Raw genomic sequence first — 26,666 nt, 5'->3', positions numbered from 1 at the left:
ATCTAAGTCGTATTGATATTGGTAAAAGAACGCAGCTACGCAATGTCAAGTAAGCTACCTTAGATTGGCAAGCGCCGTGGTAAGAGCCCATACGTATCACGCTTCTGCAGGGTGTCGTTCGGATACATCCTGCCTTACTTTCCACCACTACCGCCGCAAGCCCTCTCCAAAGTCAAGAACGCAAAGTGACCGCCAACGACAGGTCTCGCGAAGAACCACGGTCCAGGAAAGCCGCCATCACCTTCAGTGACATACAGATCCGTGAAAGGACGGTCAGTAACTGTCTCATTCAACCAAAGCGCTACGCGATCAAGAATCTCCGACCGCACCGTCTTATTTGCGACGGCAGCGGCTTCAAACTCCCAGTCGGACTTTGTGTATAGGTGGCGGGAATCGAGAGGAAGCCCGTACTTTTGCATGACTGTAGAGTACCAATCGCTTTGGAGGTTGTAGATTTCATCCGGGATGAAGTCATCAGTTATGGGTGTACGCCCAGAAGAATGCTTTGAAGGTGACAAGGGCCGCTGAGCTTTATCATTGCCAGATGCGTACTCCGACTGTTCTGGCTTGGATGTGTTCGTGATTGTAGGGTGGAAACAGAGTACGGCATCGGCGTAGAGCGAGTATAAAGTCGTCCAGCTGCCGTACCAGTCGTAAGCAAGCTTAGCATGAGTGCCATCGCGCGACATTCCATACTCCTGCCACTTCTTGATATATGTCTCTGAGATGTTTCGATAATGCTTTGCATCACCGGGTCGGTCCATGAGGTCAGCAATTTCACTGAAGGCCTTGATACCAACAATGCCTTTCAAGGCAAGATTAGTTTGAAGTGGTAGCCAACCAGCAAAATCATCAGTGCAGACTGTAGGTTTTGTTAGCTCAGGTTTCATGTCCCTTCTCATTGACACTCACGCTGGTTGTGGGGCTCAAGAGCGTCTTCAACAAGATATCCAGTCCACTGCTTCCACAGATCGTAGCTGCCTTCTAACCACCTCTTTGCTTGATCGATACCCTTGGCACTTCCACCCCACGTCTCGTCAATGTAATCAACTCCATTATGTAAGCCGATACTGCTCAAAGAGAACACGTTGCCGGCATCAACGTCATGGTCTGCATCATTACCGATAGCCGACCAGATAGACTGAGCCTCCGCATCGGAGTTATAACTAAGGGAGTTCACAAGTGCCAGACCCATGATGAGCATATCTCCGCATTCTTCGACGGGCATATACTCATCACGTCCATCAGAATGCCCTGTCAGATTGGGGAAGTGCGCGCCAAGGTCATGCATAGAATACTTGTTAGGGTACTGACCGCTCAGCTGGTGCTCAAGAAGTGGCTCTAGGAGGTACGCCAACCACCTAGGCTGTGTGTAGAGGAAGAATGGGAAAGCAGGGAAGATCACATCGACGGTCTGACTATTACCGTTGGAAGAAATCTCCTTGAGGAAGAGTAAAGGATTCTCTTTGGTTCCGGAGAAGCTAGTGGCGCCCATGACTTGTCGTGCGGACAAGGCAACAATGTCGACATAGTTTGTCGAACCAGATTGATAAGCATCAATGCGCAACTGCTCAGAGTAATTGCTCGCAAGACTGCTTGCCATGGCGAAGTCTCCGTAATGGAACTGGATGAGCTTGTCATCCTGGGGGAACCAAGATTTCCATAATGGTCGCATGAACGTGAGACCTCGAGCAGACGCATATTGCGTCACTGGGTCCTGGATGTGAGCGATAGTAAACAAGATGCTATCGCTGTTGCTGCCGGAACTTGACGTAGCCGTAGACGAGTTTGCAAGCTTGAAAGCTTTCGAAAATGCAAACACAGGCTCCTCATCCATGACGCCACGGAAATTTCCATCAACCTCGTTCTGCAGGGTCCCAGTTCGAGCGAAGCGCTGGCGCAACAGTGCGGACGTGCCTGATTCGTGGCGCGCATCGACAGGCCCGGTGAAATGCAGCTGACCCCACTCAGGCTGATCATTCGTCTCTGTGAAGAGCTGCTCAACCTGTCGCTTGACTTGCCATGTCTTTAATCTGTCGTTCAAGCCAGGCGCCACGTGCTGGAACAAGCCCCATTCTATTAGACTATCCCTCTTGCCGCTGACCCATTGTCCATTCACGTCGACGTATATGTTGACATCGAAAGACCCTTGGACATGTATAGATAGATAAGCCGCTGGTATGGTTTGTCGCAGAGTAGAGGTTGGTGTAATGGGTGAGAGGAAGGATAAGGTGATTTCGAGGTCTTTTGTTGAACGAATTGCATCAGGCGCTCGTATTGAGTATGTAAGATTGGTCGTTGACGCGTCATATGTAGCACCGTTGTATGTAGGGTACGCGACCGTGTAACTAGGACAGACTAAGGTCAGCAACAAATCCGCCTCAAGCCATCGGATCACCCGTACTCTTTGTCCTTGTGCTCCAGAGAGTCATGAGGTCGACCAAGCAGTGGGTATACCTCCTTGGAGTCTGGAACAGACGCCAGGACACTGAATCCGACCTGTCCGCGTTATTGTTAGCATTGCACGCCTAAGGTGGCTCTGTCCAGCAAACCTCAGATCCAGTCCAAAACATGGGCCATTTATTCCATGGCTCCTCTCGTGCACTCTGCAGCCATGTGCTCAGATATGGATTCCTGACAATCAACGGAAGGACGGGCGGTTGGAGATTCGAAGCATCTACAACGCTTGCCAAGAGCGCCGCAGCCGCAGCAACAAAAGGCCGCATGGTGCCGATTAAGCACAACAGACGGAACAAAATGAAGAATAAGAGGATGTGCTCAATACTATGATGATGGGACTATGAGCTACAGGTTGTGGTATATACAGAGGAAGCAGGAACGCAGCAGCATTGAAGCTATCAGCTGGGATGAGAGCTTGGGGTAGCTGCATTCTGCGGGGTTGTGGAGGAACCTTGGACCGAATCAGCGTGTGGTGCCTTGCATCATAATGCAGATCGGCAATCGTCTCACGTTTCATCTTACGCGGCCTGACCTCATGACACCTCGAATGTTTATTTAGTAATGTACAGCAGCATCGTCTTTTCGAAACTGTCATCCAACTTCCAATGTAACGTTCTCGGTGCGGACAGTTTGAAGCAATCACAATCACGACGCCTACTGCAGCTCTATCAAGCTAACAGCATCACGGCAAGCTTCGCGCATTTTCTGTACCTTCTGTCGCTATCGTTCCACCCGGTGTCTGTGTACCTCTACGTTTCCATGCAGATGTGATTGCACTCATCAATGCAGAAGTCGAGCGGCCCTGTTCCTTGCGTCTACCCGGTGGAGGAGTGGATATGCCGTCTCGAACTGACTTGACCGGACTGGGAGTACGTACAGTCCAGTCATCTATAGGGTACGCTGGGTGAGGGCAGTATGATGTGGAAGCCTCGAAATCGTGCTTGGTGGGAAGTGTAGGTAGAGGTCGCGAAGCTGGTTCTGGACGTCTGACTTTGATGGATGGTGGTATCGAGAGCCGGTAAAAGTGGCTTGGTGTACGAATGAAGCTATCGCACTGTTGCATTTGCCTGCTTACATGCTCAACAGATGCTTCCTTATTCAATCCGGGTGCGCCGCGTGGAACATAGGCGCGCGATTGTTCTGTATCGCTCACTTGACGTATCGACGCCTTTCGAGTCAAGGGGTTTCGCGCCCTCGCTGATGTAGATCGCATAGGACTATGGGGGTTTTGGGTCTGCGCTCGTGTATCTGCAGCACTAGCGGCTCGTCCATTCAAGTTGTCACTGCAGTCCTGGAATACGCTCCCCAAATCTTTGCTGACAACGCTACAGGCTCTGGTACCCTCCTTGGCTTCGTCAATATCATCTTCTCGAGGCTCTATCACAGGAAGGTCGTTATCCTCGCCGGCGCCACTGACGTGTTGGTCAAGTAATCCCAATCCTCGCAACTGGTCCCAGCTACGGTAATAGTACCTGAACGTCGCGAAGGGCTGGTCGATCGGATCGATTAGGGCAAATTTGTAAAAGCGCTTTGGTTGCTCCGGCCCTGCGCGCCCAGCGTTAACGAGGCTGCCAAAGTTAGCGCAGTACATGGTGGTGGCGCTAGGTTGGCGCGTACCTTATTCCCTTGCCATTCTTCGCATGCTCTGTGTTATTGTATTCCTCTGCCTGTCGTTCGACTCGCTTCCTTTCGTCTGCACGATGTACTCGTATCTCGATGCGCGCGGTGTCGTCGAACACGTCCACGGCGTCTTTTGCTGCAAAGCACAGCACTCGTTTCTCGACCCTTCTCTTGCCATGTTCGTCCTCAGGGCTTTCAAATAGACCAAACATAGTCTTGCCCTGCCACTCCTCTTCTTTGCCTGTCGACCAGCTTACCATGTGTGCGCCATTGATGTACAGCTTAAAGAGGAAGTAGTGTCCTTCGGGCACTGGTGGTGACACGGAGTATCCGATCCAAAACGTACTGCCGGGTAAGGCTGGAACGTAGACGCTGCATGTTGACGTCTTGTCCTCGATGTATTGCAGGGTAGAGTCAAAAATGCTATGGTGGTCGGGGCGGTATTCAGGCAGCGTTTCGATATCGAATTGCGAGTGCAGTCCCACAGTTATACTTCGGTAGTGCATCGTGGTAGCAGTGGGTTGGATGTGAGTAAACAGGTGCTGCTGCCTTCCCAAGGTGAACTCAAGTACACGCCTGCATTGGTTGAATGACTAGCGCAATCGCTCCGTCCCAAGTCATCATTGAGCAAACGAGCGTTTGAATGCTTCTGTTATTGCCCCTCTTCTTACGTTCCAGTAGTAGGTAAGATTTCAGTATTGGTTTACATTTTGCGAATGGTAACACTAAAAAGCCTCTTGAAGAGCATCATATTGACCTTGCTAGCGTCAACAAGTGTCTGTATATGAATTACATGTGGAGAACGTACCGACTTCACGCGCTCACATCCACACTGAACCTTTTGCCGTTGGGACTGCTGTACATTCTGTGACTTTTTTGAGCAGAAATGTCACCAAGCAGGTGAGAGACCTTACCAAATCTTTCACTTTACTACTGTTTACCGCCACTCCGTCCGTTCTCACCTGCTAGGCGGATCCATTAGTGCTTCAACATTGGCTCCAAAGCGCCTCTGACTATATAACCATACACTCGTAATCTTTCTTCTATCTAGTCCCTCCACTTCTTACCGGTTCAACCACAACTTTTACCTAGCTCTACAGTAAGTAACCACAACGTTACTGTCTTGCCATGCACGAACTTCCTCAACAACTTGAACTACTATGCAGCTCTTTGGATCGAATATATACTATCAGTTTACTCGTTCCTCTATTGACAGTCAATAGCAGATTCGTTGAGTAAGAGACAACAGTCAATCTACTTTGCGAAGCCGGAGACATGGCAATAGTAAGAAGGTCCACACATGACGCATCCCTTACGCTGAACCAGCTCGCTGAGTAAGTCTCCTCGATGGGTCATTGCTTACATTGACTTTACATGTAGTAACTCTTAATACAGGTTAAAGAGAGGCCCTAAGATCAACATTGTCGTTGGCCCGGATGGCAACCGATACATTGGTCTGGAGAGCGCTTCGGTAAGGCTGCTGGCTCATTTCTCTCCGACTGCACAGAAGAAGCTCATCGATGGGCAAGACAAGGTCTTGACGATTCCCAACGGCTCTAAGAAAGCCATTCTTTGGATCTACAAGTACATGCAAGCTGGCGAGCGTGATATTGTAAGACTAGACGCCTTCGAGACACTCAGCTCCAGCATCTTGACTGTCATTTACCAGCACTGTGACTTTCTCGAGTACGAGTCACTCAAGAGGCGCGTCTATAGTCGGCTCAAGGGAAAGTTTTACAACGTTCTCCCTACTGTTCAAGAGATCGAGTTTTACCAAACTTCGATCCCAGAGCTTTACGAGCATCTGCTACACTGTCTCTTCGAGGAGATGGTGAACCCATGGACCCGCAACTACGAGCCGTACTCACGACTTGCTGAGACGAACGCTGCCTTTGGTAAGGCTCTCGGCGATGCCATAGACAAGTTCTTCATCTCTCGTGTCAAGACTAGTGAAGCGTACTACCAGAATACTATCAACCAGTATACCGTCTGGGCTATCAAATACATCGAAGCCGTTGTTGCTGGAACAGTCCGCCCAAAGAGGCCTGTCCCAAAGCCCGTGAACAAAGCTAGGCAGACGGGCAGCGTAGCTCCGGGTCTTTTCAGCAAAAACAGACCTGACGCGACTCCCATGGCTGATGTCATCCTGTCTCGTAAGGACATCTCGGCTACTTCAGTACGGCAAGTTCCTCAGCGAAATCTCAAGTCGAAAACGCCATTCAAGTGCTACAGTTGCGGCAACAAGGGCCATATCTCGCGCAATTGCAATGCCAAGTTGCAAGGCTCCTTTGTCCCAAACACTGTTTCTAAACCGGAAAAGCCTGTCCAGCTTCACAAGGCTCGTAAGGCGTTCGCTTGCTACACATGTGGAAGTGAGGGTCATATAGCTCGGAACTGTACGGTCACAGTCAAAGATGCCACCGAGCGTCGGCCCCCAGTCTGTTTTAGCTGCAACGAGACAGGTCATATTGCCCGCAATTGCATGCAAGAGAAGCTAGTCACTGGAGACAGCAACAATTACTCGACATCAGCTCATCCGCGTCGTAAGCCGAAGTCCAAAGAGCCATGTATCTGCTTCAACTGTGGTGGGGAAGGACACATGGCGCGTGAGTGTATTGACGAAAAGTCCAACACAGGCGTAGAGTTCGTTGGCGCTACTCGCTCGGTCCACACCACGGCTGGTCTTAATAGGAGTTTCTGTAATACTCAGCGCAACCACAAAATCGAAGTCGTCAAGAACGGTGAGGGCCTTGCTACCTGCGATCGCGAGGTGCGCAAGGGCGATATGACGCGCACCAGCCTCATCGTCTAGCGAGAATATGATGGGAATCGCTTGAAAAATGTGAAGCAAGCCGCGGAGCTGAGAGGACGGCTTCTACCATTTCTAGCACCAAGACCAAATAAGATATCTCCAAGAGAGGGCACATTGAGCGCTATGCCATGTATTTGCACAAAGAGCTCCGTAGTAGGGTATATAATCACCAGTTCCAAGCTATCGATGATGCTATGTGAGACTAGATGTACCACAACGTAAACTGGGATTCACGATATCGCTCAACTAGATTCACATGCGAAATCCCGATACGTACTTTACAAAGGACTTCAGTTTCTTAAATTCTACCCCAAACTACAAAACCCTCCCTAGAGATAGGTATACGTAAATATCTGGGTCACAACTTTGATAAAAAAGACATAGTGTATGCCTTACGGGTAGGTTGTAGTGCTTAGAGGTGGAACTTGGAAAGAATGAGCTTCTTCGTACATGAGTCTTCTTAGACTTCATCGTCGCGTTGCTCGTCGACGTTGAGTTTGACTTGAATGATGGTGTTTCATGGACCACAAAGTGAACAAACACAGTAGGTTGCTTTCAAGGTTCTGCTTTTCATTCGCATATGTTGCTTACTCCTTCCCTTCACCAGATTTGGTGTTCTTCTCTAGGTGGTCCTTGATACTGAACATGCCAGTTCCCCTCTCAAGTGGCTTAGCCTGGTTAGGGCTAGGTTTCCAACCGATCATGTAGATCAACCTGAAGGTCGCAGGAAGCGTACCATCTTCGTTACCATGTAGTTCCTTGTAAACACCTTCAGCGGCCAGTAAGACATCCCTCTGTATAGGGCCCTTCTCCCGTGCGAGTACAGCATTCGACTCGCCCATGGCTTGTAGATCCTTCATCAAGGAAAATGTATCGGGGTAGTCGACTACAATGTCGTCGACGTCTACAGTGAGGAGGTTGAAGCCAGCCTTCTGTAGTAGACCGCCCACATCCTTGACATCGGCTAGTGGCGAGGTGTGCGTAGAGACGCCGCCTCTTCGGTCCAGCTCTGCTAATTGCAACGATGTACGGAGCTCATAAAGGCTATCTCCTCCCATCATGACCCCTATGAAAGGGCAATCCGGCTTTAAAATGTTGTTCACTTGCGCCAACACCGAAGGCAAATCATTGATCCAGTGCAGACTCAGACTGCTCAAGACAGCGTCGAAAGAGTTGGCCTCGTATGGCAGCAGTTCGGATGTCGATAGAACTTGTCGTACAATATCAATCTCTTTGTTGAAGGGCAAATCGGCGTCGCGATACAAGAGTGCTTCCGAGGAGTCTGCCGCTGTGATTGTTCCAATTCGCTTTGACCGTGGGCCTTTATCCGGGGCGTCTTCGGAGGGCAAGGTGAGTGCGCGGGATAGGTTGCATGCGTTGGCGCCGAGATCGAGGACTTTAGGGAAGTGGCGGTTTATGTCCTGTGCCTGTGTTAGCTGTTGTTCTTTGTTGATAACCAATTGTCGTACCAGGACTCGCTCACACAACCTCGAGGCTACTTCGTCTCTTAGATAGTCCACGCTTCTGCTTGTTTCTCTGTCTGCTGCTGCCCGCTCTTTCTGCAGCCATTTCTGCTGGCCGCTAAATATCTCCATCATGGGGGCGCCGGGAGCTTGTACGGCATATCGCCGCGTCGCCTGGAGGGGTAGACACCGCCGCCTTAGTGGTGGAATGAAAGCGCGTACAGAAAAGGTCGCCATGGTTCCAGCAGGGTCAGGAATTGACGGCGCAACGGGGTTGGATATTGCAGGAGTGGAAGAGGGACGCGCAAGAGCGAGAAGACGGAGAAAGCAATACGTCAAGACCCTGGAGCTGCTGCACCAATCGGCGTTTGGCTCCACCGCGATCGACCCGCCATGTCCAGAAGTTCACCACCACGACTCCCACATCGTGACACCCACAGGTTGCCGGCTAGACAAGAGGAGAAGCAGTGACCGTGTTCTGACTGCCGATCCGAACTGGTTGCTTCGCCATGGCACAAGCCTTTCCCTACACGTACTACGCCTGCGACTGCTTCGACAGCAATGCGACGACTTCTACCAAACGCACCTCGCATGTCCTCGCCGCCTTTGACGACGACGAAGAAACTTTGGATCCCAAGAACCCTCGCTCCAACTACGCTCTGTATCCACTCGAGCACCTTCTTTACTGTGAAGATTGCCTGCAAATACGGTGTCCACGGTGCGTGATAGAGGAGACGCTGAATTGGTACTGCCCCAACTGCCTGTTCGAAGTACCAAGTTCCGTGGTTAAGAGCGATGGCAATCGATGCACCCGTAACTGCTTCAATTGCCCTGTGTGCGTTTCGCCTCTCATAGTCAACCTCCTCGACAATCCCGATGCCGACCAAGGAGTGCCCGATCGACACATACTGGCCTGTCCGTACTGCCATTGGAGTACTATAGAGACGGGTATAGAGTTTGAGAAGCACACGGGCGTATATTCGCAGATTGCGCGGATAGCAAATGGAGGAAAACCAATACCAACGTCCAAAGAGCGAGACAAGGAGCGCGAGAGACGCAAGGAGCTGGAGGCTCGGCAGCGAGATTCCAGAAACCCGTTATCTCCTTCCAGCGACTCGACAGTCATGGATGTAGAAAACCACCAACCACCGACCCGCGACGATCTCTTCTCGAACCTCGGTGCTTTTTACAAAGCACAGCTCGAATCCCAGACGCCGGCGAACCCTCTGGAAATGAATTTCTCCTCGCCCTCAGCTTACTCCCGAATCATGAATCTATACTCGACGAATACAGCGAAAAAGCAGAAACGTAACAAGCCAACGCCTATGCGAGAGGCTGCGTCAGAACTAGAGGGCCTCGTCACCCATGACCCTGCAGCAGATAGCGCAGCGATCGAGCGCATCAAGCGGGACGGGTGGGGTAGTACTTTGTCGCCTGCCCAGAAGCTCGCACAACTCGACCCTTACGTGCAATTCAGTAACGAGCTCCGACCAGTCCCAACTCTTCTTTGCACAAAGAGATCGAAACGATGCCGGTCATGTCGGCACATCCTATCCAAACCCGAGTCCAAGATAACATCAACTCGGTACAAAATCAAGCTGCTGGCACTGAACCACATTCCCCGACTCAGCATTCGTGCACTACCACCGACCAACCCAGTCGTACCACTTCCTCCAGGCTCTATGCCCACCCCGCAACCTCCTTTCAATTACAACAATCTCCGATCAGGGATCGCGACACACTTCCTTTTACACGTCAGCAACCCGCTCTTCGACCCTATTCAGGTCACATTAGCCACTTCAAGCACCACTCCTGGCAAAGTGCAGTCCCGTGTGACAATATTATGCCCTCAGTTCGAAGTTGGCGCCAATACCGACGTCTGGGACGACGCACTCGCCTCATCTCCCGCACCCATGCCCCGCCGCTCAACCATCAACGCAGAAACAGGGCAGATCGAAGCAGGAAAAATTTGGGACAAGGGGAGGAACTGGACAAGTGTGGCTATCGAAGTCATTCCGGGCTTCCTTAGTGAGCTTGGGGGCGAGGACGAGTTGGACGAAGACGAGGATCTGCTTGAGATACCAATATTCGTGCGTCTGGAATTTGAAGCAGATGTAAACGCCGAAGAGAGGGGGTTGGGCGATTCAAGGGGGAGCAAAGGAGAGAGGGAAAAGAGAGAGGAGGCATTCTGGACAGTCGTTGGTGCAGGACGGATAGCAAGTGCCTAAGTTGTGGCAATGATGATGTGCGTGTGTGATACCCCTGTTTTTTTTTACTTGAGTCGGGCTCAGATACATTGCTGCTCGCTTGTCGTATCGTGGTAGCCTCTATGAATGGACTTGTTGCTCAAAAAGACGGCTACCCAAAGTGTGTCTCGTTAGGAAAGATCTCTCCGTCTTTCTTCTTCTTTCTTGTGAACATTCCATCCAGTGTTCCTTGGCTTGCCTCTCTCTTATGTCCTGCTTTCTGATCGCTCCGCATCGCCATCTTCTTCGCTTGTTTAGGGCTGGGCGGCTCGTCCACATGCATGTTCTCTTCATGTCCATCTGCATCTTCATGATCTTCTTCCTTTATCATCGCACCTGGTGGTCCTTTGCTTCCTTCAGTAGGTCCCTCTGCTTCATTGTCAAAGAGCTTGCGCCATGTGCCATCGAGAACTTGGGGCGAATTCCCATAGAGGTTGACATGATACGCGTTCTTCATGCCCTGGATACAAATATCCCTTCTCTTTCCAAAGTCAAACATAGGCTTTGGGTAGACTCTCATCGCGCCATCACCGGCCTCTTCAGACCCACCCCCTTTTACCAAACACCCCCACTTCTTCTGGTCTGCAATTGGCGCTTTCCATGGCTCGTATATATACTTCTTATCGAAGTTTGCCAGTTCTGGAACGTACTTCCTCACAAAATCTCCATCTTTGTCCTAAAATGTACATGTATGAAGTCAGTGCATGCCTCACATGCAGCTCGTGCAGGAACATCTCTTACCCATTTCTGTGGGAAGGCGATGGGTGAGTAACATCGGTAGAACTGTGCGAAAAATGCCGTGCACGACAGCCATTGCCAGTTTCCGATATTACATGCTGCTTCGTGATCAATGAGCCACTCTTCGAATACCTCTGCTCCACGCTCCCAATCAATATAACATCCACCTCTCGTCAGAAAGCAAGCAACGGCGTGGCGGCCAAGGTGGTGGATCCAACCTTCCTGAGCAAGTTGACGCATCAGAGCGTCGATCCAGGGGAATCCTGTTTGACCGTGTTTCCAGCGATGTAAATGAGTTTCTGCCTCGGCGTTGTCTACTAAATACTTGCCGGTGATGAGATTGGACTTGGTATCGATCTTAGAGGGTAGATGCCAGGGGATGAAACGACATTGCGGGTTGTTGTAGGTTTGGCCGAAGGAATAGCCTAGGGCTGCTTGCGCGCCGAAGTACATATCACGGAACAGTAGCTGGCCTGTTAGGCTGGTGGGTGGTTGTGAGGCTTTTCCTTTGTACTTGTCAACGACGTCTTGAGAACGCCAGTAGAAGAGTCGGCAGCTTAGAGACCCGAAATGCCTGCAAAATTGGTGTACAAAGTCAGTGCTTGTATCGTATGTCATTCATACAAAGACAATGCTTACATATGTGGCGAAAGGAGGGTGGTTGACTGGGGTTCAAAAGCGGTGGGTGCGGTTTTGGGCTTCTCAAAAGTCGCTGTATAGTCGGTGTTTGCTATGATCTTATTCAGAGCCTGTAGTGCTTCTGTTTCACCGCCGCGGTGTGGTGTGGTTGCAGGCTTTAGGCCCAGCTCTTCCATTGTCGGTACTGCAAAGTCTCCATTCGGTCCTGCTAGAGCACAGTACGAAGCCTCGTCCCCGTTTCTCTGAATTGCGTTGATATCCGGCTCGCTTTCTGGCTTCTCTTGGTCAAATTTCAGATCAGTATTTCCTGGGTCGGGCAGTGATTTTGGCGCAGGTATGGGTCTTGGAATTAGTCCAATTCTCTTTCCTGCAGCTTGTACCTGGGCTATACTCATTGTCGGTTTTCCGTGGTTATGCTTGACCAACTCATCAGGATCGTATAACGTTCTCCCAGTCTTCACGATAACCTGGACACCGGCCTTTTTCGCAAGCTCTGTCACCTTCTCGTCTCGCTCTCTTGCATACGCATCGGTGTCCTTTTCAAACACCAGGTGCGTAATCTTCCACGCCTTGAACAACTTAGGTAACAGTGTTTGCGGTGCCTCTCGAATGAGGAAGAGCTTCGACTTTGGATTAAGTTTTGTTATCGACTTTGAGAGATTGGTTTGGCAGTCGAGCAGATATTGCCAACGATTAGAGCCAACTCGGGCGCGATAGACATAGTGCGGATCCCAAGTCCAGATGGGATAGAGACATTCTGGCTTGAGATCCAATGCTGCTTTGAGAGCTGGAGAGTCATGAAGGCGTAGATCGGTCCGAAACCAGTAGATGACTCGTGGTTTGGTCATCTTGACACGTCGTTGTGAAGCGGCTGTAGCTGACAAGATGAAGCTTCAAAAACTGCCAATGGGGAATTGTTCGGGCGTTTACATGCGATGGGTCCACCAAACTGCAATAAAGATCATAATGCTCTCGACTAATGGGCGGGAAACCGCATGGCTGGAATGAATGCTGTCATCGATCGGAGCTAAGATACTCGCTAATCTCCAATGGTTCATCCCAGATCCCAGAAAGCCAATCGGTCTCGCTGTTCTCTCCGACACAGTGAGGGTTTGCACTTCAACTCGTGATTAACTTTCATGGCTTCAACCCTTTTCGTTTCAGTCAGCGCAGGGTTACGATTACCCCCAGCCTGCGGCTTCTGTACTCTAGTATAGTACGTTCAGATCTACGACTTCTCGTGGATGCATCCGTGGTGCACTCGGGATTCCATTCTTCTCAATTTGCGAGGTACGCGGCTTCCAAGAGTCCTATGCTAGTGTACGCGAGCGACGAGTGGAACACAAAGAGCCAGCGCTTCTCGTTGGATGTCGAACCTTGAAGGGGACATGCGCAGCGCGAGAACCCCAAAGCTCGAAACAATTCCAGTGCGGAAGATACACTGACACCTAAGATGATAGAACACGCTTCAACGGTCACGCAGAGTCCTTCCCAAGCACATGAGTTGTTGTCTTGTTGGGCAGCATCAAGGCATCCCTAGCCGAGATGAAGGCGCGGGATGGATGCGGGGACAATTGGTGGCGCGATATTGGCAAATGAAAGTTGTGGCTTCCCACGTAGCACCGACGACGTCGTTGGGAGGCTGGGGCTGCACACTGCATGCAGAGGACAGCACCGGCTACGATGAAAAGCAAGCAGACGTAAAGCAGGGCGGCGGGTTGTTCGTGCACAATGATGAAAGAACGGCTCACTAGCGGGTGCATGCGTCATGGTCTCGGGAGCTTCGAGGCTTGGTCCAAGCTCCCTTAAGCTCGTGGACCCATGGTTGTTTGTGCCAGACAATCTCCCAACAGATATTGTAGGCGCCTTTCCCGAATAAGGGACCTTGACAACTCAGAGTGTCGAGTGCGCGTGGGAGTGTTTGCACCAGGTGCCTCTGAGGAGTACTTAGATTTGCCGTGCTGCAGTTTACCGCTGTTCGTGTTCGGCACAAGTTGCACTGCAGATCAGCAGCGCCTCCTCGATATATCTGCTGGCTGCGGGGAAACTACCACAACTGTCTTGAAGCTCCGCGCTCTACTCTCCTCTAGACGCAGCTCCCCAGGCCTGACCCTTCGCCCGCTTGAGTCTTGCCCTCCACCTTTCTCTGTTCTTCAGCATCTATCAAGATGGCACAGCCACTCGAGGATGCGTACATTACGGTTCGCTACATGAATGTGGTCCAGCGCACGCGAGCTAACATGTCTTGCAGCTTCTTATGAGCGATTCCTACCTACCGGGCGCAGTCGTTCTTGCAAACTCTCTGCGCGATGCCGGAACCACCAAGAAGCTTGCTGTGCTCGTCACTATGGAGACGCTATCGGCTGATACCATCTCGGAGCTCAAGGCGCTTTACGATTACCTGATTCCTGTCGAGCGCATACGAAACTCCAATCCCGCGAACCTCTATGTCATGGGGCGGCCCGATCTGGCTTTTGCCTTCACCAAGATTGCTCTCTGGAGACAGACGCAGTTCCGCAAGCTCGTGTACCTCGACGCAGATGTGGTAGCTCTGAGGGCCTTGGACGAGCTGTTCGACATTGAGGCTTCGTTTGCTGCAGCGCCAGATATCGGCTGGCCAGATGCTTTCAACAGCGGTGTCATGGTTATCAAACCAGACATGGGCGAATACTGGGCTCTCCAGACCATGGCAGCGACTGGTGACAGTTTCGATGGCGCAGATCAAGGCTTACTGAACCAGTATTTCGAACACCGTCCCTGGCAACGATTGAAGTTTACTTACAACTGCACGCCAAACGCCGAATACCAATGGGAGCCAGCATACCGCTACTACAAGCGCGACATTGCCGCTGTCCACTTTATCGGCAAGAACAAGCCTTGGTCAGGCCACCATGCGGGTGGAAACGGCGTCTATGGAGAACTGGTAGCGCGATGGTGGGCGGTGCATCAGAGACATTTACACAAGGCAAAGGGGGGCCAACGAGCTGGTGAGGCAAAGAGCACTCATGGTGACTCCGGGCTTTCTTCCTCGTCTATTCCTGTTCCTATCGAGGCCTCTGCCGTTATAACCGAGCCACCTATGACCGAACCTGGAGATGAGATTCAGAATATTGACCAAGGTATAATAGAGCCAACCCCTACGGTCGAACAACGCAAGTTCTCTGCGCCTGAGATGCAGTGGGATGCAACCAAGTACGTTTTCTTAGCTACCAAATCTCTACGCATCATACTAACAGATACAGGTTCGAGCCACCAGCGCAGTCGAGACCCGAAGCTGCCAACTTCCCTACCCAAACGTACACTTTCAGTGACAGCCGGTCGCTCTTCAAGGCTCCAAGCGCCTACCCGGAAGCGCCGCGGGACATGTGGTACCAGGTCCCAGAAACCAGGCCCAAACCTGCCGAGAGGCCTAAGCCTATCTTTCCATGGGAGCAAGAGGTGGACAGGCCAAAGCCGACGCGTGTGTTTGCTGAAGACCTGTCACCAGAACCGACACCTACAGTAATGTCCCCGACACACGCGTTTTCAACCGTACATTACGATGAGAGTGATAAAACAGCTCCAACCGGAGTGGATAGAGTTAGAAGCCCTGCAAACGCTTCTGCCTCGAATTTTGCTGACCAAGGTTGGCAGTCCTACCAGCATAGTGGCGTAAATGCCTGGGATAATGTTCCAGGTATCGATAGCTACGTTCGTGCCATATCGGACATGAGTGGAATACGGGGCAAGAACCAGTCCCTACGCCAGACCACAGGCACGGATGATATCAGTTCGCCCATATTGGAACGTAGGAACCGTCGCGAGAGCCTTATTCTCACTGATTTCCCGTCTGCAGTAGAGCGACCGAGCCTTCCTGTGACACCTGCACCAGTCCGTCGTCCGATGTTCTGGGGCGAAGAGAGAAACCAAGCAGGTGAACTACCTTCTGCTACAGGAGTGCCGGATCAGACCGAATGGGTACGTTTGCGATGCGCACTTTCCTCTGTCAAACCCTCAAACTTCTAGCATCGTCGTGTGTCAATCGATATGGCGACCACAATTGTGTCGAACCCTTTTTCCTCTCCAATTTTCCAGATGTAGCCCGACTGCTGAGGCACCATTGACACCGAAAACCGATGTTCTGACCGAAGAGACCTCGAGAGTCGTGGGCGCTGTGTTTCCGTCTTCAATCCTTCCACCTCCACGAACTGGAACCAGACCTAGTAGTGTGCTGCTAGTGTTTCTGACCAGTCTGGACTTCCTCGCCTCTTGACCAGAATTCCTCTCTGATATGATTTCTCTCCCTCTCACTAGCCCATCGCTTGAGCAATCCCCTGATAAGACTCGAGCTGACTTTAAACTTTGAAGAACCCCGAGGAGAAGCTTGACCAGCTACGGCGTTCATCTCTGATCGAGTTTGAGCATCTGAAGAAAGACGAGCACCCTAACCCCCCGATGCGTGCGCTACCCGAGCATTCAGTCGTTGAGAAGAAAGAAGCAGGCACTTCATTTGGGCTTGATGGGGCAAATGACCAGGCTGTTCCAGGGTCTTTCCCGCACGTCGCAGAAAAGGACTTTGCTAGCAGTGACCCTGCACCGGATGTACGACCAGGCTTCGGCGACCGTTCATTTGCTCATGGTGATGAAAACTCGGCACCGGACCACTACTCCAAGCAAGACTTTTCTTCTGGATCTTCAAGCACCTTCGGACAGAACTTCTCGAGTTCGACGTCGCAGGCAACAGCCCATGAACAAAGTGCTAGTCATGATTCGTTGGCATCTGGTCAGCAAGTTCAGTCTGGAGGCATGACCTTTACTGTACCCACCTTCGATGATGGTACTTCAGCCGACGTCCAAGCTGCGGGAGACGAACTCAGTCCGACACAGAGTAGGACCTAGAACAAGACGATGAACGAATGATGGATGCCGATGTTTCCGGTACTATCGTGTCGGACGTCGCACCTTGTGTAATTTCATGTCGTTAACGATGGAGGATACATATTGCAGTTTCATGTTTTTTTACTCTGGTCTAGGCCATTTCACGTTTCGTATCTCCCGTTAGCGAGGTCTTCCAGCATTTGCACGGGCATTGCATAGCGGTCTGTTGTAGCTCATTGTGTGTTGTTATTTGCGAGGTCGGCTTCAAATTGTATGGCATGCAGGGTGTTGGAATGACAATAAAGACTGGAGACAACCACACGCGCCAGAATATGCAGGGAACATTTCGTGCATGTTCTCCTAGGCACGCTTGGGCCAGCTGCTCCACTCGAAAGCTTGACAAGCTTGAGTCGACTGATGGCGCTGTGCCCTTCCAAAGATGCCCCGCTTGCCCCTCCCCACCCAATTTGCCCTTGAGCAACGAGCACCTGCCCGATTCATCTCAGCCTGTAGACCGCGAATAAGCGCCACAGCCACCCATAGAAGCCTCTTCTGTCATCTACGAAGCTTCTCCTCGTCTCCGTCACCTAGACTCGTCGCAACACCTATCCGCTGCGACCGTTACACGCCAGAACGACTACCCAACGCCGCCTGGCCATATCTGTATCACCCACCCAACAAGATGGCGCACCTCGACCCGTACTTCAAGCAGGTAGACGACTTGCAGAGCAACTTCATCGAGAGGCTGAGGGAGGCGGTTGCTATCCCCAGTATCAGCTCCGAGGACCAGAGGAGACCTGATGTCGTCAAGGTACGAATAAACTACAAAGCACGTATGCATTGTCCAGTGTCCCAGCTGACCCAACACACAGATGGGCCACTGGTTAGCGGACCAGATCAAGGCGCTTGGTGGTACCGTTGAGCTCCGCGAGCTCGGAAAGCAGCCTGGTCGCGAGCACCTTGACCTCCCACCGTGCCTTCTCGGACGCTACGGAGACGACCCGAAGAAGCTCAACGTTCTCGTTTATGGTCACTACGACGTACAGCCCGCGAACAAATCCGACGGATGGGCGACCGACCCCTTCACCCTCACCATCGACGACAAGGACCGCATGTACGGACGCGGTAGCACCGATGACAAGGGCCCAGTTCTTGGCTGGTTGAATGCGATTGAGGCACATCAGAAGGCAGGCGTAGAACTCCCAGTCAACCTGATCATGTGCTTCGAGGGCATGGAAGAGAACGGATCAGAGGGTCTGGACGACACTATCCGCGCCGAGGCCAAGAAGTTCTTCAAGGACGTAGATGTTGTTTGCATCTCAGACAACTACTGGCTAGGAACCGAGAAGCCATGCTTGACATACGGTGTTCGCGGTTGCAACTACTACCAAGTAGAGGTCTCTGGCCCTGGTCAGGATCTGCACTCTGGTGTCTACGGTGGAATGACACACGAGCCCATGACCGACTTGGTTCGCATCATGAACTCGTTCGTCGACCCCGACGGCAAGATTCTCATCAAGGGCGTCGATGACCTCGTCGCCCCGCTTACCGAGCAAGAAGCTGCACTTTACCCACCCATCGCCTTCACCATGGACGGTCTGCGGGAATCATTGGGTGGTGAAGTCACGATCCACGACAACAAGGAGGATGCGCTCAAGTCCAAGATGCGATACCCATCGCTGTCGCTCCACGGCATTGAGGGTGCTTTCTACTCCGAGGGCGCGAAGACTGTCATCCCTGCCAAGGTCATCGGAAAGTTCTCCATTCGCACAGTACCAAACATGGAGATCGACCCAGTTACCAAGTTGGTTGAGAAGCATGTCAACGACGAGTTTGCCAAGCTCAAGTCCAAGAACAAAATGAAGTTCAGCGTGGTGCACTGCGGAAAGTGGTGGGTGGAGGACCCCAACCACCCCAACTACACTGCTGCTGCCAAGGCCGTCGAGCGTGTATTTGGTGTAAAGCCAGACATGACCCGAGAGGGTGGTAGCATCCCTGTTACCTTGACCTTCCAGGAGGAGCTAGGCAAGAATGTCCTATTGCTGCCAATGGGTAGCTCGACTGACGCCGCTCACTCGATAAACGAGAAGCTGGACAAGAGGAACTACATTGAGGGCACGAAGCTACTAGGAGCCTACCTGCACTACGTTGCAGGAGAGATGAAGCGCGAGTAGAAGTCGCTCACTTGAATAACACTGCCGGTCTAGTTCTTGTAGGTTCGTAAATCGTTAGTTTCCGAAAGAAGCGTATACCCGTCCAGCAGCGTGCTCTCTTCTTGTGACTCTGGTCCGATCAAGTGACCGATGCATACTTTATTCTGCCATACACCTTCTCTTAAAACGGCAAACTGCATGCCTCGCCTATGCTCGTAGTGTCCGCATCTTGACTATGTTATGGATGTGCTCTGGGGTTGGGTGATGGGATCCCGCCCCAGCTTTGACCACCCGGCGCGGAACAACTAAAAAAGTTCGGCATCGCTCCACCCAGGACGGCCAGCACCGTGCCAACGCGTGCACCTCAAGCAGCCCGCCAAACCCAACCCTAATTCCACAATGTCAACATGTAAATCCCTCCTTCGGGCATGTCCATCGCAACGGACTACTCCATCGCTCCTTCCCCTCACGCAATGTCGTTTCGAATCCACAACCCGGCGGCACAGAAAACTGCTCGCACTCCCCGAAGCACCATCCTACACACCCGACCGCTCGGCTCCCACATTGGTCTTCAATCCCCCGTCTTCGGCGCCAAACGTCTATCACACACCGCTCAAGTTTCTGCCCAAGGAAGATAAGAGAAGACAGTTATACGCTGCCGCTCAACAATACGCAACAAAACTGGCGCACACACGGCAATCCTCCCACATCGCAGCGCCCGGCACACCACTCAACACAGACAGTTTCCTTCCACCGCGCCCTTCTGCCTCCCTGCCTGCGCCTGTTCGACAGCCATACGAGAAGACCTACCATCTCAACGAGAATGATATTGCTGAGATTAGGAGGCTGAGGAGTCAGGACCCGGATACATGGACGCGGGTGAAGCTGGCGGAGAAATTCGGTTGCAGTCAGTTCTTTGTGGGTATGGTTGCTAAAAACGAGGGCAAGGCGGAGAGGGTAAACAGGGAGCATGAGGCGGCAAGGAGGAAGTGGGGAACCAGGAGACGAGAGGCTAGGGAGGACAGGGGCAGGAGGAAGGTGCTTTGGGGGAGAGACGCTTAGGCAATTATGCATGCAGTTATTCGTTGTTGATTCTGTATAGGCATCTACACCAGACATGGATCACAACCGCGGACTTTCATGCCTTCTGGGGCAGGGTGACCTCAAATCTGGGTCATAGGGCACGAACACACTATGGATATTGCATACGATATGTGTAAACAGTATAGAGGGACAATTATATTTTGATGCATCACGACTTTCGCCAGCCTTCTGATCAGCAACCATATGTTGATGATCGCCATTCCTAGACGTATGCCAATGGGTATCATATCAAGACTCCGTAAACGCCAGACTCCTCCATACTAAAAATACCCCCATATTCACCCTCGACCTCCTCTCTCCACCTCGATTGCCTTCCCAACCCTGAAAGCAAAACCCTCGCCATCTCTTGCGCCTGCGCCTACCTTCCAGCACTCAAACCGCCCCCGACTAACTACCTCCCAACGCTGCAGTTTCTCTTTTTCAGCCTCTTCAACACTGATTGCAGGAGCAAACTTGGGTACGTCTACACGGCGGATTGCTAATCGCGTGACCGACGTACCTTGAGGCCATGACGTAGGTAAAGCAGGCCTGTATGATGATTGTGAGGTAGAATGCGATGTAAGTACCGCGCCACAGGAGAGTAGTTTGATTAGCTTGGTGAGGCGGATTATGAGTTGTGTGGATGCCACTGCCAAAGTGTTTGACGACATGGAGACAGAAGAAGTGTTTGTGTTTCGTATCGACCAGATAAAAGCGTCGATGTCTTCCAAGACAATGGACTGGATACGGTGGTGCATACTCTTGTGTGGAGTCGTCTGGTTCAACAGGTAGTCTGGTAGGGAATCAAGAGTGGCTAGCAGAGAAGGCCAGGACTTAGGGTAAAAGATATGGAGGTGTTGGAGTGCGGTCTTGACCATGATTTTGACATCGACTTTTAGGGGTTCATTGATCTCCAGGTCTGTGGAAAGGAGTTGCGAATTTACGAGTGACAGCATTGTTTCTGCTAATCGAAGGATGCTGAAGTGATGTAGTGGGTCGAAAAGAACGACGGCTACCCCTTGGCTGCCTACTGAGACGGCGCGGAAAGTTGGGGGGAGTATGGCGTGGGCAATCATGAAATAGAGAAGTGATGTTTTCCCGGCTCCAGAGGGGTGTTGTGTTGGTGGTGAGGAAATGATTTCAAGGATCGGGGAATCTGAGCCAGAAATGAGACGGTCAATCTCCGGGACATTGAAATGTGATGTTTGGGTGGTGTTCGTGCCAATGGTACTATTCAAAGTCAGCATCGATTCGTACTTCATCCCACCAATGAGAATGAAAGATAAAAATCTGGTCTAGTTTTGTAAACAACAACACATACACGTTATCCTCGCTTATAACAAACTCTCGAAGAGATCTGAAGACCTGTGCCGACGTTAGTATACATTATATTCTAGGATCGTCGTGTTAATGCAAAATACCGAGCTCAAATCCTCAACATCCACCTCCATCAGCAGTTTCTCCCCAAGCCTCTTCGCTCCATCACTACTCATCTTCCTCTTTCCGTTCAGACAACCACCCCGCTCTTTTGTCTTCTAGTCGACCGCAGTCAGACCGCTTGATATACCTTTCTTCGCGCAATGGCACCACCGATTTCAACGATCCCCGTCTCCGAGTTGGAAGCGTCAATCAACACTTTGCCGTCCGGCAAGCCACGGAATCCAAAAGTCAAATTGGGCGATTGTGTGCTGAAGGAATTGGTACAGTACAAATGTCTTGTAGAGCAGCCGAAGGAGAAGGCGGTTGCATCTGGCGTACTATGTGAGCCGTTAGTTCACTTGCTGAGACGGTAAGTGCTGAGTGAGGTGGAATGCCCGAGGTCTTGGCGTCGTGATTAAGCTCGAAAAGCCAGTCTGATGGAGTTGGATGTATGGCTAATGACATTCCAGCTGTCCAGGAGGATTAAATATTGAGACCACCGCGTGGGAAGGGTGGAAGGCGAAGCAGGAAGGTGAAGGGGTTGAGGGGTGAAATGAGGTCGCCAGGGTGGAAATGGCATGGTGCAACGTCACGCATGCAGTGCCTGTTTACACAACAAGTGCATGTCTTCATGATCACAATTTCAGCTCTAGAGTCTTACTAACAATTTGACCAGGAAGAGATGCAGTCAAGATATGCAATCGATTGATGACGAAAAGATGTTATGCTCGCCTCGGCCACACTATGTGTCACCGCTGACTGCTCTGGCATAGTAAAGTGAGCAGACTATAGTACAACTTCTAACAAAGAAATAAAATATCAACGCCGCTTAAATGCCTGAAGCGTGCCTAAGCCCCCTAGGGCCGAAATGCAGATACCCAAACGCCTCGCTATCAGAATGCAGTAGTAGAACGACTTTTTCAAAATCATGTTGCCGCCGTGTTTCAGGTGTTACGAACTATGAAGCGCCGGTTGCGGACTTTCTCCAGTATTTCTGGTCGTAGTTGACATGTACGCCTTCCTCAAGGTTGACGTTCCGATCGGTCGTCAGCTGCCGTATTGGAGCGTCTTGGGGCATATCCCAGTCATCGTCGTACTCGTCCGTCTGGGCTTGCCGCCGCTCTTCCTCCTTCTCTCGCTGGTTCTCTTCGTCGAGCAGGTCTTTCATAGCGGCTTGCCACAACTGGTCGCTCTCCTTCATGCGCCTGCTGCGCTTGCGCTTGCCAACGTTCTGTTTCTGGACGCCCGCCTTCTGTGCCGCCATGAGTTTTCGAAGACTCTGTTCGGCAAGGATGCCCTCCTCAGTCGCCTTCTCCCGGATCTTGCGCGGATCATTTTCGCGTTTTGTAAAGACCGGCGTTGCTGTGTACGTGTGTTTTGATGGGAAACCGGGGAAATGCTTTGGTATATAACGGCGCGTTTCTTTGTCCGCCTTGCCGGAAAGACCAGGACCCAGCAAGGACTCGGTATCGGGCGGCGGAGCCTCTGGAGGCGCAGGAGGTTCAAAGTATGGTTGCAGTACCGATGGTGGAACTTCACCTGTGTCAATATGTTGTTCGAGGGAAGCCGAGCCGCGTAGGCCGGCAGATGTGAGGGCGTAGATCCAGTCGTGGGCTACGGTTTCGGTGCGCCGCGAGCTGATCATTGACGTCCGTACTTGTGCTAGAAAGTTGGTCATGTCTGTGACGAGTCAGTCCTGAAAAGTGCAGCGGGCTCTCATGGCCAGTTTCTGTCGCAAGGTGAAGCCATACAGGAATCGACCAGTGCCCGGAACTCCTCCAACGCGTCCGGGCGTGCGCTCTCGAAGCCGACGCCTTTGCATTGTATCGCTATTGCGCGGCGCAATTGCTGATCGAAAAAGTCTTTGCTCTCGCCAAAGGGATCGAGCTCTGCGCTGATGGGTTCGGCGATGTGCTGGATGGGCTGCGTGTGGTGCAGCGCCCGAACGACTTGCCGCTTCTTGGGATGTGGCTCTCCGTATGTCGGCGCGTTTCCCGCATCATGTGCTCTCTTCATGCCTGCGATGGCGCCCTCGCTGCTGGCGCTGGGAGAAAGTATGATGCCTGGCATATGCTGCTCGTTGTCGCGATTCCGGCTATGGGTGAAGGCGTGGCTGGACAATGTGCACGCGATGGTGGTTCCAAGGACGAGTTTATCGGTAGGTAAGAGCGCGGGCGGGAGTGCGAGGGCGCATCGGTTGCAGAGTACTGCCCTGACAATGGGAGCAGACGTGAAGGCGCGTGCGGTCTCGTATTCGATGGTGTTGTCTCCTTTCACCTGACTGCCTGCCGTTGTCTTTCAGTCGGGAGCTTCCAAGGCGCGGGACGCTAAGGCTGCCTTACGTCAGCAGCAGCCGCCGTTACTTCTCCCCGTCGAACCACCACAACTTCAGATAGCCGCAGACGACGACTACCAGCTCCCGCAACCCGCATCCGCGCCCCAAAACTCTCCGCTCTCCCGAAACCGACTTTTACAATGGCCGTCAAACCCATCACCGGCGTATGTGCTGCCATTGAGTGCTTTGGCCGGTAGTGGGCTGGATGCTAATGACTGGATTGCAGATGCTCCGACGACAGGTCGTGCTCGACCTCTCCGTCGCCATGGGTGCGTAGAAACCTGGCAGTGCATGTGCCGTATTTTTGGGGCTTGGAGAGCTCTGTAGACGTGCGCGCATCATCTTTGGAGCTTGGCTAACGGCAATCGCAGGTCTCGGCGTCACTGCCGGCTATGGCTGGTGGTACGGTACGTAAATCATCCACTGGCGATGCGACTGCGCTTCCCACTGCCAAAATTGCTTCCGTTCCCGTTCTTACTTTCCAAGGCTACCACGTCCCCGCCGTCCGTCACCGTGACGCTTTCTACCAGAAGCTAGAAGATGAGCGCGCGTCGGCTCTCGGCCAGAAATAAGCCAACACTCCTCGCGACCCGACATCTCCTTTGTATCGACAGGTCTTGAAAGCATAGAGTGGACGTTAGCTGGGGATCAAGTGTATCATAAATGGAGTGGATCTCTCGACAGCAAGCCAAATCAGACTACGTCAAACGACCCCGCGTATGCGTCTTCGCATGTCATGTGCTCTGTGATTGTACCGTGTCCCGCACCATTGTCTAGTGCTGCCGCAAAGAGAGCTGCTTATTCACGTTGAAAATCCGGCTGCACGTGCTCACATTTTCCCACGGGGCACTGCCACGCTGCGCACTCGACACATGGAAACCGTAGGCTTGAGACGCCCTAGTCCACATGCCTTCATAAGCCATAACGTCCGACGGTCTGCAGGACACCATGCCATGATCTGTGTTCTAGCTCCAATGTATCAAGCAGTTAAACCCTAGAACACCAGCTGTCCTGGTCATCACGAAATATATGCCTAGCATCCAGCTTGCTCATTTGGTATCACTTGAGGCGAATGAAAAAAAGGAATGTACACAATCCATCAGTTAGGGTGTTAGAGGCTGCAAGGGATATCTGACGAACCTGCAGAAAGCTAACACCAGGGCTTTACTGCCGTTGCATGATCACATAAAGTTTGATATGCTAATAACTAGGTTAATGCATCTCGTCTGCTTCGTCAGCCTGCTTATCCCACGTGAAGCTCTCGTGTTGTGGAAGGTCAGGCGGTCTTCTTCAATGTTCATATTAAGTTTTGAAAACAGCTGTTCGGTCGCAACGGAGCATCAACAATTCAAGAATCCTCTTCAGTATAGAAGAGACAAACGCAATTAATACAGGATTGTTTTACCTAGGAAGGGGTACAGTACATCTTTTCCACTTACAGTTCTCATAGTTGAGCAGCAGTATTCTATAGCTGCATCTACCACTATCAGCTCACGGTAATGGCCGCGCACGATTGATAGGACAAGGGAAAAAAATAAAGTTAGATGTTCAATCGCGATCGATAATCGATGATCAGGGCCAGCGCACGGACTAGTCGTAGAAACTGCTCCTGCCTCGAAATCTCGCGTTATGAACCTCAACTCAGACCGCGATGAATCTACCTTGATTGTTGTACAATTTATTCCCACAGTAGTCGAAAATGTACAGAACACTCAGAAGAGACACACAAGGAGATATGACAACGCTCAAGTTTCAAGGCGATCCAGAAGATTCTGATGCTTCGATGGTGGTGGTTACAAGTCGTCTCACCAAGCTATCACGAAACTGTTGGTAGACTGTCATGACGCGTCAGGCCAATGACATAGTGATATGGGTCACGAGGCGCGACGCGACACGTTGTATGCTACTTGTTTCTTGGTCATTAAAGCAAAAAAGTCCGATGTTCAATTGCAAAGGCCATGCAAGACGAAGCAGCGGTGGGGGGAAGCAGAAACGTGTCAAACGCTGGGTGTTATTGGCCGAGAACCAGGCTTCACTCACAGGTTCCCTGGCGATCATGCCCAATCCATGGCGCTGGCTGCAGGGAAGCGTCGCCGCCAAGGATCGACGCGAACCCAGAGACTCAAGGCGCAGCGGCGTGGCAAGCGGGAGTCGTATTAGGGAAGATGGCATGTTTTGTGGTACGGGGCTGAAGGAGCTGCTCTCGATGGGGGAGAGGTGAAGAAAAAGCAGCGTCAGGGATGAGAGGCGGATTCGAGAGGCAAGGTGACTGCTTTGACAGCGGCGTGTTGGTTCGGAACGGGGTGGAGGACCCATAGCATAGCGTCCGGCGCCTTAGCGCGAGATGTGGATGACTAGTCCCTCACCATCCATTAGGGCAACGGGTGGCCGATCACCAGCGACCTGGCTTGAAGTTGAGTAGAGGACTGGGGGCGTCAGGTGGGCGTCCCCTTTGATGATTTGTAGTAGTAACGGCATACGGGCACTTGGCTACTCTTCTAGATCTGTGTGTATGGCAGATGACGGGACTGCGCAACGGAGTACAGGCAGAGTTGTTATGAAGGCGACAGGCGTCTTGTATCTGTCGGGTGCCATCTGTCCTCGATAGGGATATTGGACGAGATGATTTGAGTGAAGGCGTTGGTGCCCTGATCACCGCCTGGCGCAGATGACAACTAAAGTGGCTAGCGAGCGATGGTAGTGGAAAAAGCAGCCGTACCCTCGCTCATCGAATAGACGGCATGGCGCCATTTAAAGCCACAGGGCTCGACCAGACGGTAGGGATGAAACTCCGCAGTCGTCAAGACGCACACCGGGCGCTGCATAGTAGAGCTGCCACAG

The 26,666-nt window shown here is 51.8% G+C and overlaps 13 protein-coding genes across 13 annotated transcripts; 6 read left to right on the top strand and 7 right to left on the bottom strand.

Moving 5' to 3' along the window:
- Positions 1-73: 73 nt before the first annotated feature.
- CC77DRAFT_957373 (glutaminase A) lies at positions 74-2,874 on the bottom strand. The gene is made up of 4 exons (XM_018535529.1): positions 2,553-2,874; positions 2,405-2,499; positions 913-2,348; positions 74-862 (listed from the first exon to the last, which is right to left on the bottom strand). The coding sequence occupies exons 1-4, from the start codon at positions 2,724-2,726 to the stop codon at positions 135-137; spliced, it is 2,433 nt and encodes an 810-aa protein (XP_018388386.1). The 5' UTR covers positions 2,727-2,874; the 3' UTR covers positions 74-134.
- Positions 2,875-3,142: 268 nt separating this feature from the next.
- Positions 3,143-4,586, bottom strand: CC77DRAFT_929812 (hypothetical protein; the record flags this gene model as incomplete). The annotated part of the gene is made up of 2 exons (XM_018534126.1): positions 3,143-4,028; positions 4,078-4,586. 2 exons carry the CDS (start codon positions 4,584-4,586, stop codon positions 3,143-3,145), a joined length of 1,395 nt encoding a protein of 464 aa, XP_018388385.1.
- Positions 4,587-7,165: 2,579 nt separating this feature from the next.
- CC77DRAFT_983533 (S-adenosyl-L-methionine-dependent methyltransferase) lies at positions 7,166-8,653 on the bottom strand. Its single transcript, XM_018536147.1, has 2 exons — positions 8,362-8,653; positions 7,166-8,313 (listed from the first exon to the last, which is right to left on the bottom strand). Exons 1-2 carry the CDS (start codon positions 8,590-8,592, stop codon positions 7,480-7,482), a joined length of 1,065 nt encoding a protein of 354 aa, XP_018388384.1. The 5' UTR covers positions 8,593-8,653; the 3' UTR covers positions 7,166-7,479.
- Positions 8,654-8,764: 111 nt separating this feature from the next.
- On the top strand, positions 8,765-10,695 carry CC77DRAFT_1017808 (hypothetical protein). Its single transcript, XM_018524479.1, has one exon. It carries the CDS (start codon positions 8,865-8,867, stop codon positions 10,581-10,583), a length of 1,719 nt encoding a protein of 572 aa, XP_018388383.1. The 5' UTR covers positions 8,765-8,864; the 3' UTR covers positions 10,584-10,695.
- Positions 10,649-13,139, bottom strand: CC77DRAFT_679366 (cryptochrome-2). The gene is made up of 3 exons (XM_018532738.1): positions 11,979-13,139; positions 11,343-11,913; positions 10,649-11,277 (listed from the first exon to the last, which is right to left on the bottom strand). Exons 1-3 carry the CDS (start codon positions 12,824-12,826, stop codon positions 10,714-10,716), a joined length of 1,983 nt encoding a protein of 660 aa, XP_018388382.1. The 5' UTR covers positions 12,827-13,139; the 3' UTR covers positions 10,649-10,713.
- Positions 13,140-14,146: 1,007 nt separating this feature from the next.
- Positions 14,147-16,856, top strand: CC77DRAFT_930459 (nucleotide-diphospho-sugar transferase; the record flags this gene model as incomplete). The annotated part of the gene is made up of 5 exons (XM_018534164.1): positions 14,147-14,179; positions 14,230-15,170; positions 15,221-15,935; positions 16,326-16,542; positions 16,762-16,856. The coding sequence occupies 5 exons, from the start codon at positions 14,147-14,149 to the stop codon at positions 16,854-16,856; spliced, it is 2,001 nt and encodes a 666-aa protein (XP_018388381.1).
- Positions 16,857-17,517: 661 nt separating this feature from the next.
- On the top strand, positions 17,518-19,009 carry CC77DRAFT_930685 (beta-Ala-His dipeptidase; the record flags this gene model as incomplete). Its single annotated transcript, XM_018534177.1, has 2 exons — positions 17,518-17,646; positions 17,708-19,009. 2 exons carry the CDS (start codon positions 17,518-17,520, stop codon positions 19,007-19,009), a joined length of 1,431 nt encoding a protein of 476 aa, XP_018388380.1.
- A 126-nt stretch (positions 19,010-19,135) lies between these two features.
- Positions 19,136-20,305, top strand: CC77DRAFT_1017806 (hypothetical protein). Its single transcript, XM_018524478.1, has one exon. The coding sequence runs from the start codon at positions 19,388-19,390 to the stop codon at positions 20,048-20,050; it is 663 nt and encodes a 220-aa protein (XP_018388379.1). The 5' UTR covers positions 19,136-19,387; the 3' UTR covers positions 20,051-20,305.
- CC77DRAFT_679525 (hypothetical protein) lies at positions 20,211-21,564 on the bottom strand. The gene is made up of 2 exons (XM_018532739.1): positions 21,493-21,564; positions 20,211-21,436 (listed from the first exon to the last, which is right to left on the bottom strand). Exon 2 carries the CDS (start codon positions 21,331-21,333, stop codon positions 20,371-20,373), a length of 963 nt encoding a protein of 320 aa, XP_018388378.1. The 5' UTR covers positions 21,334-21,436; positions 21,493-21,564; the 3' UTR covers positions 20,211-20,370.
- CC77DRAFT_1017803 (hypothetical protein) lies at positions 21,207-22,259 on the top strand. The gene is made up of 5 exons (XM_018524477.1): positions 21,207-21,301; positions 21,393-21,434; positions 21,491-21,860; positions 21,961-22,111; positions 22,167-22,259. The coding sequence occupies exons 3-4, from the start codon at positions 21,652-21,654 to the stop codon at positions 22,040-22,042; spliced, it is 291 nt and encodes a 96-aa protein (XP_018388377.1). The 5' UTR covers positions 21,207-21,301; positions 21,393-21,434; positions 21,491-21,651; the 3' UTR covers positions 22,043-22,111; positions 22,167-22,259.
- Positions 22,260-22,448: 189 nt separating this feature from the next.
- CC77DRAFT_1029066 (hypothetical protein) lies at positions 22,449-23,560 on the bottom strand (the record flags this gene model as incomplete). The annotated part of the gene is made up of 2 exons (XM_018526488.1): positions 22,449-23,170; positions 23,242-23,560. 2 exons carry the CDS (start codon positions 23,558-23,560, stop codon positions 22,449-22,451), a joined length of 1,041 nt encoding a protein of 346 aa, XP_018388376.1.
- A 405-nt stretch (positions 23,561-23,965) lies between these two features.
- CC77DRAFT_1058698 (cytochrome c oxidase family protein-like protein) lies at positions 23,966-24,397 on the top strand (the record flags this gene model as incomplete). Its single annotated transcript, XM_018528157.1, has 4 exons — positions 23,966-23,989; positions 24,052-24,094; positions 24,197-24,232; positions 24,312-24,397. 4 exons carry the CDS (start codon positions 23,966-23,968, stop codon positions 24,395-24,397), a joined length of 189 nt encoding a protein of 62 aa, XP_018388375.1.
- Positions 24,398-25,240: 843 nt separating this feature from the next.
- Positions 25,241-26,573, bottom strand: CC77DRAFT_1017800 (hypothetical protein). The gene is made up of 2 exons (XM_018524476.1): positions 25,866-26,573; positions 25,241-25,728 (listed from the first exon to the last, which is right to left on the bottom strand). The coding sequence occupies exons 1-2, from the start codon at positions 26,139-26,141 to the stop codon at positions 25,642-25,644; spliced, it is 363 nt and encodes a 120-aa protein (XP_018388374.1). The 5' UTR covers positions 26,142-26,573; the 3' UTR covers positions 25,241-25,641.
- Between the last annotated feature and the right edge of the window lie 93 nt (positions 26,574-26,666).

Source organism: Alternaria alternata (genome assembly GCF_001642055.1).
Source record: "Alternaria alternata strain SRC1lrK2f unplaced genomic scaffold CC77scaffold_5, whole genome shotgun sequence".
In the NCBI taxonomy this organism is placed as follows: Eukaryota; Fungi; Ascomycota; class Dothideomycetes; order Pleosporales; family Pleosporaceae; genus Alternaria; species Alternaria alternata.
Note: the sequence above shows the minus strand (reverse complement) of the source record. Positions and strands in the feature narration are given on the sequence as shown.

What these genes read in the sequence shown, in the direction of transcription:
- CC77DRAFT_957373 (XM_018535529.1), bottom strand. Translation starts at nt 2,726, where the DNA reads ATGCGGCCTTTTGTTGCTGCGGCTGCGGCGCTCTTGGCAAGCGTTGTA. An exon ending in TGTTTTGGACTGGATCTGAG is followed by an intron (nt 2,500 to 2,552) that starts GTTTGCTGGACA and finishes TAACGCGGACAG; the next exon opens with GTCGGATTCAGTGTCCTGGC. An exon ending in CTGGAGCACAAGGACAAAGA is followed by an intron (nt 2,349 to 2,404) that starts GTACGGGTGATC and finishes AGTCTGTCCTAG; the next exon opens with TTACACGGTCGCGTACCCTA.
- CC77DRAFT_983533 (XM_018536147.1), bottom strand. Translation starts at nt 8,592, where the DNA reads ATGGCGACCTTTTCTGTACGCGCTTTCATTCCACCACTAAGGCGGCGG. An exon ending in GGTTGTGTGAGCGAGTCCTG is followed by an intron (nt 8,314 to 8,361) that starts GTACGACAATTG and finishes ACACAGGCACAG; the next exon opens with GACATAAACCGCCACTTCCC.
- CC77DRAFT_1017808 (XM_018524479.1), top strand. Translation starts at nt 8,865, where the DNA reads ATGGCACAAGCCTTTCCCTACACGTACTACGCCTGCGACTGCTTCGAC.
- CC77DRAFT_679366 (XM_018532738.1), bottom strand. Translation starts at nt 12,826, where the DNA reads ATGACCAAACCACGAGTCATCTACTGGTTTCGGACCGATCTACGCCTT. An exon ending in ACCCTCCTTTCGCCACATAT is followed by an intron (nt 11,914 to 11,978) that starts GTAAGCATTGTC and finishes CCAATTTTGCAG; the next exon opens with GCATTTCGGGTCTCTAAGCT. An exon ending in TCGCCTTCCCACAGAAATGG is followed by an intron (nt 11,278 to 11,342) that starts GTAAGAGATGTT and finishes TGTACATTTTAG; the next exon opens with GACAAAGATGGAGATTTTGT.
- CC77DRAFT_1017806 (XM_018524478.1), top strand. Translation starts at nt 19,388, where the DNA reads ATGTCAACATGTAAATCCCTCCTTCGGGCATGTCCATCGCAACGGACT.
- CC77DRAFT_679525 (XM_018532739.1), bottom strand. Translation starts at nt 21,333, where the DNA reads ATGAAGTACGAATCGATGCTGACTTTGAATAGTACCATTGGCACGAAC.
- CC77DRAFT_1017803 (XM_018524477.1), top strand. Translation starts at nt 21,652, where the DNA reads ATGGCACCACCGATTTCAACGATCCCCGTCTCCGAGTTGGAAGCGTCA. An exon ending in TTAGTTCACTTGCTGAGACG is followed by an intron (nt 21,861 to 21,960) that starts GTAAGTGCTGAG and finishes ATGACATTCCAG; the next exon opens with CTGTCCAGGAGGATTAAATA.
- CC77DRAFT_1017800 (XM_018524476.1), bottom strand. Translation starts at nt 26,141, where the DNA reads ATGGGTCCTCCACCCCGTTCCGAACCAACACGCCGCTGTCAAAGCAGT. An exon ending in GCATGATCGCCAGGGAACCT is followed by an intron (nt 25,729 to 25,865) that starts GTGAGTGAAGCC and finishes AGAAACAAGTAG; the next exon opens with CATACAACGTGTCGCGTCGC.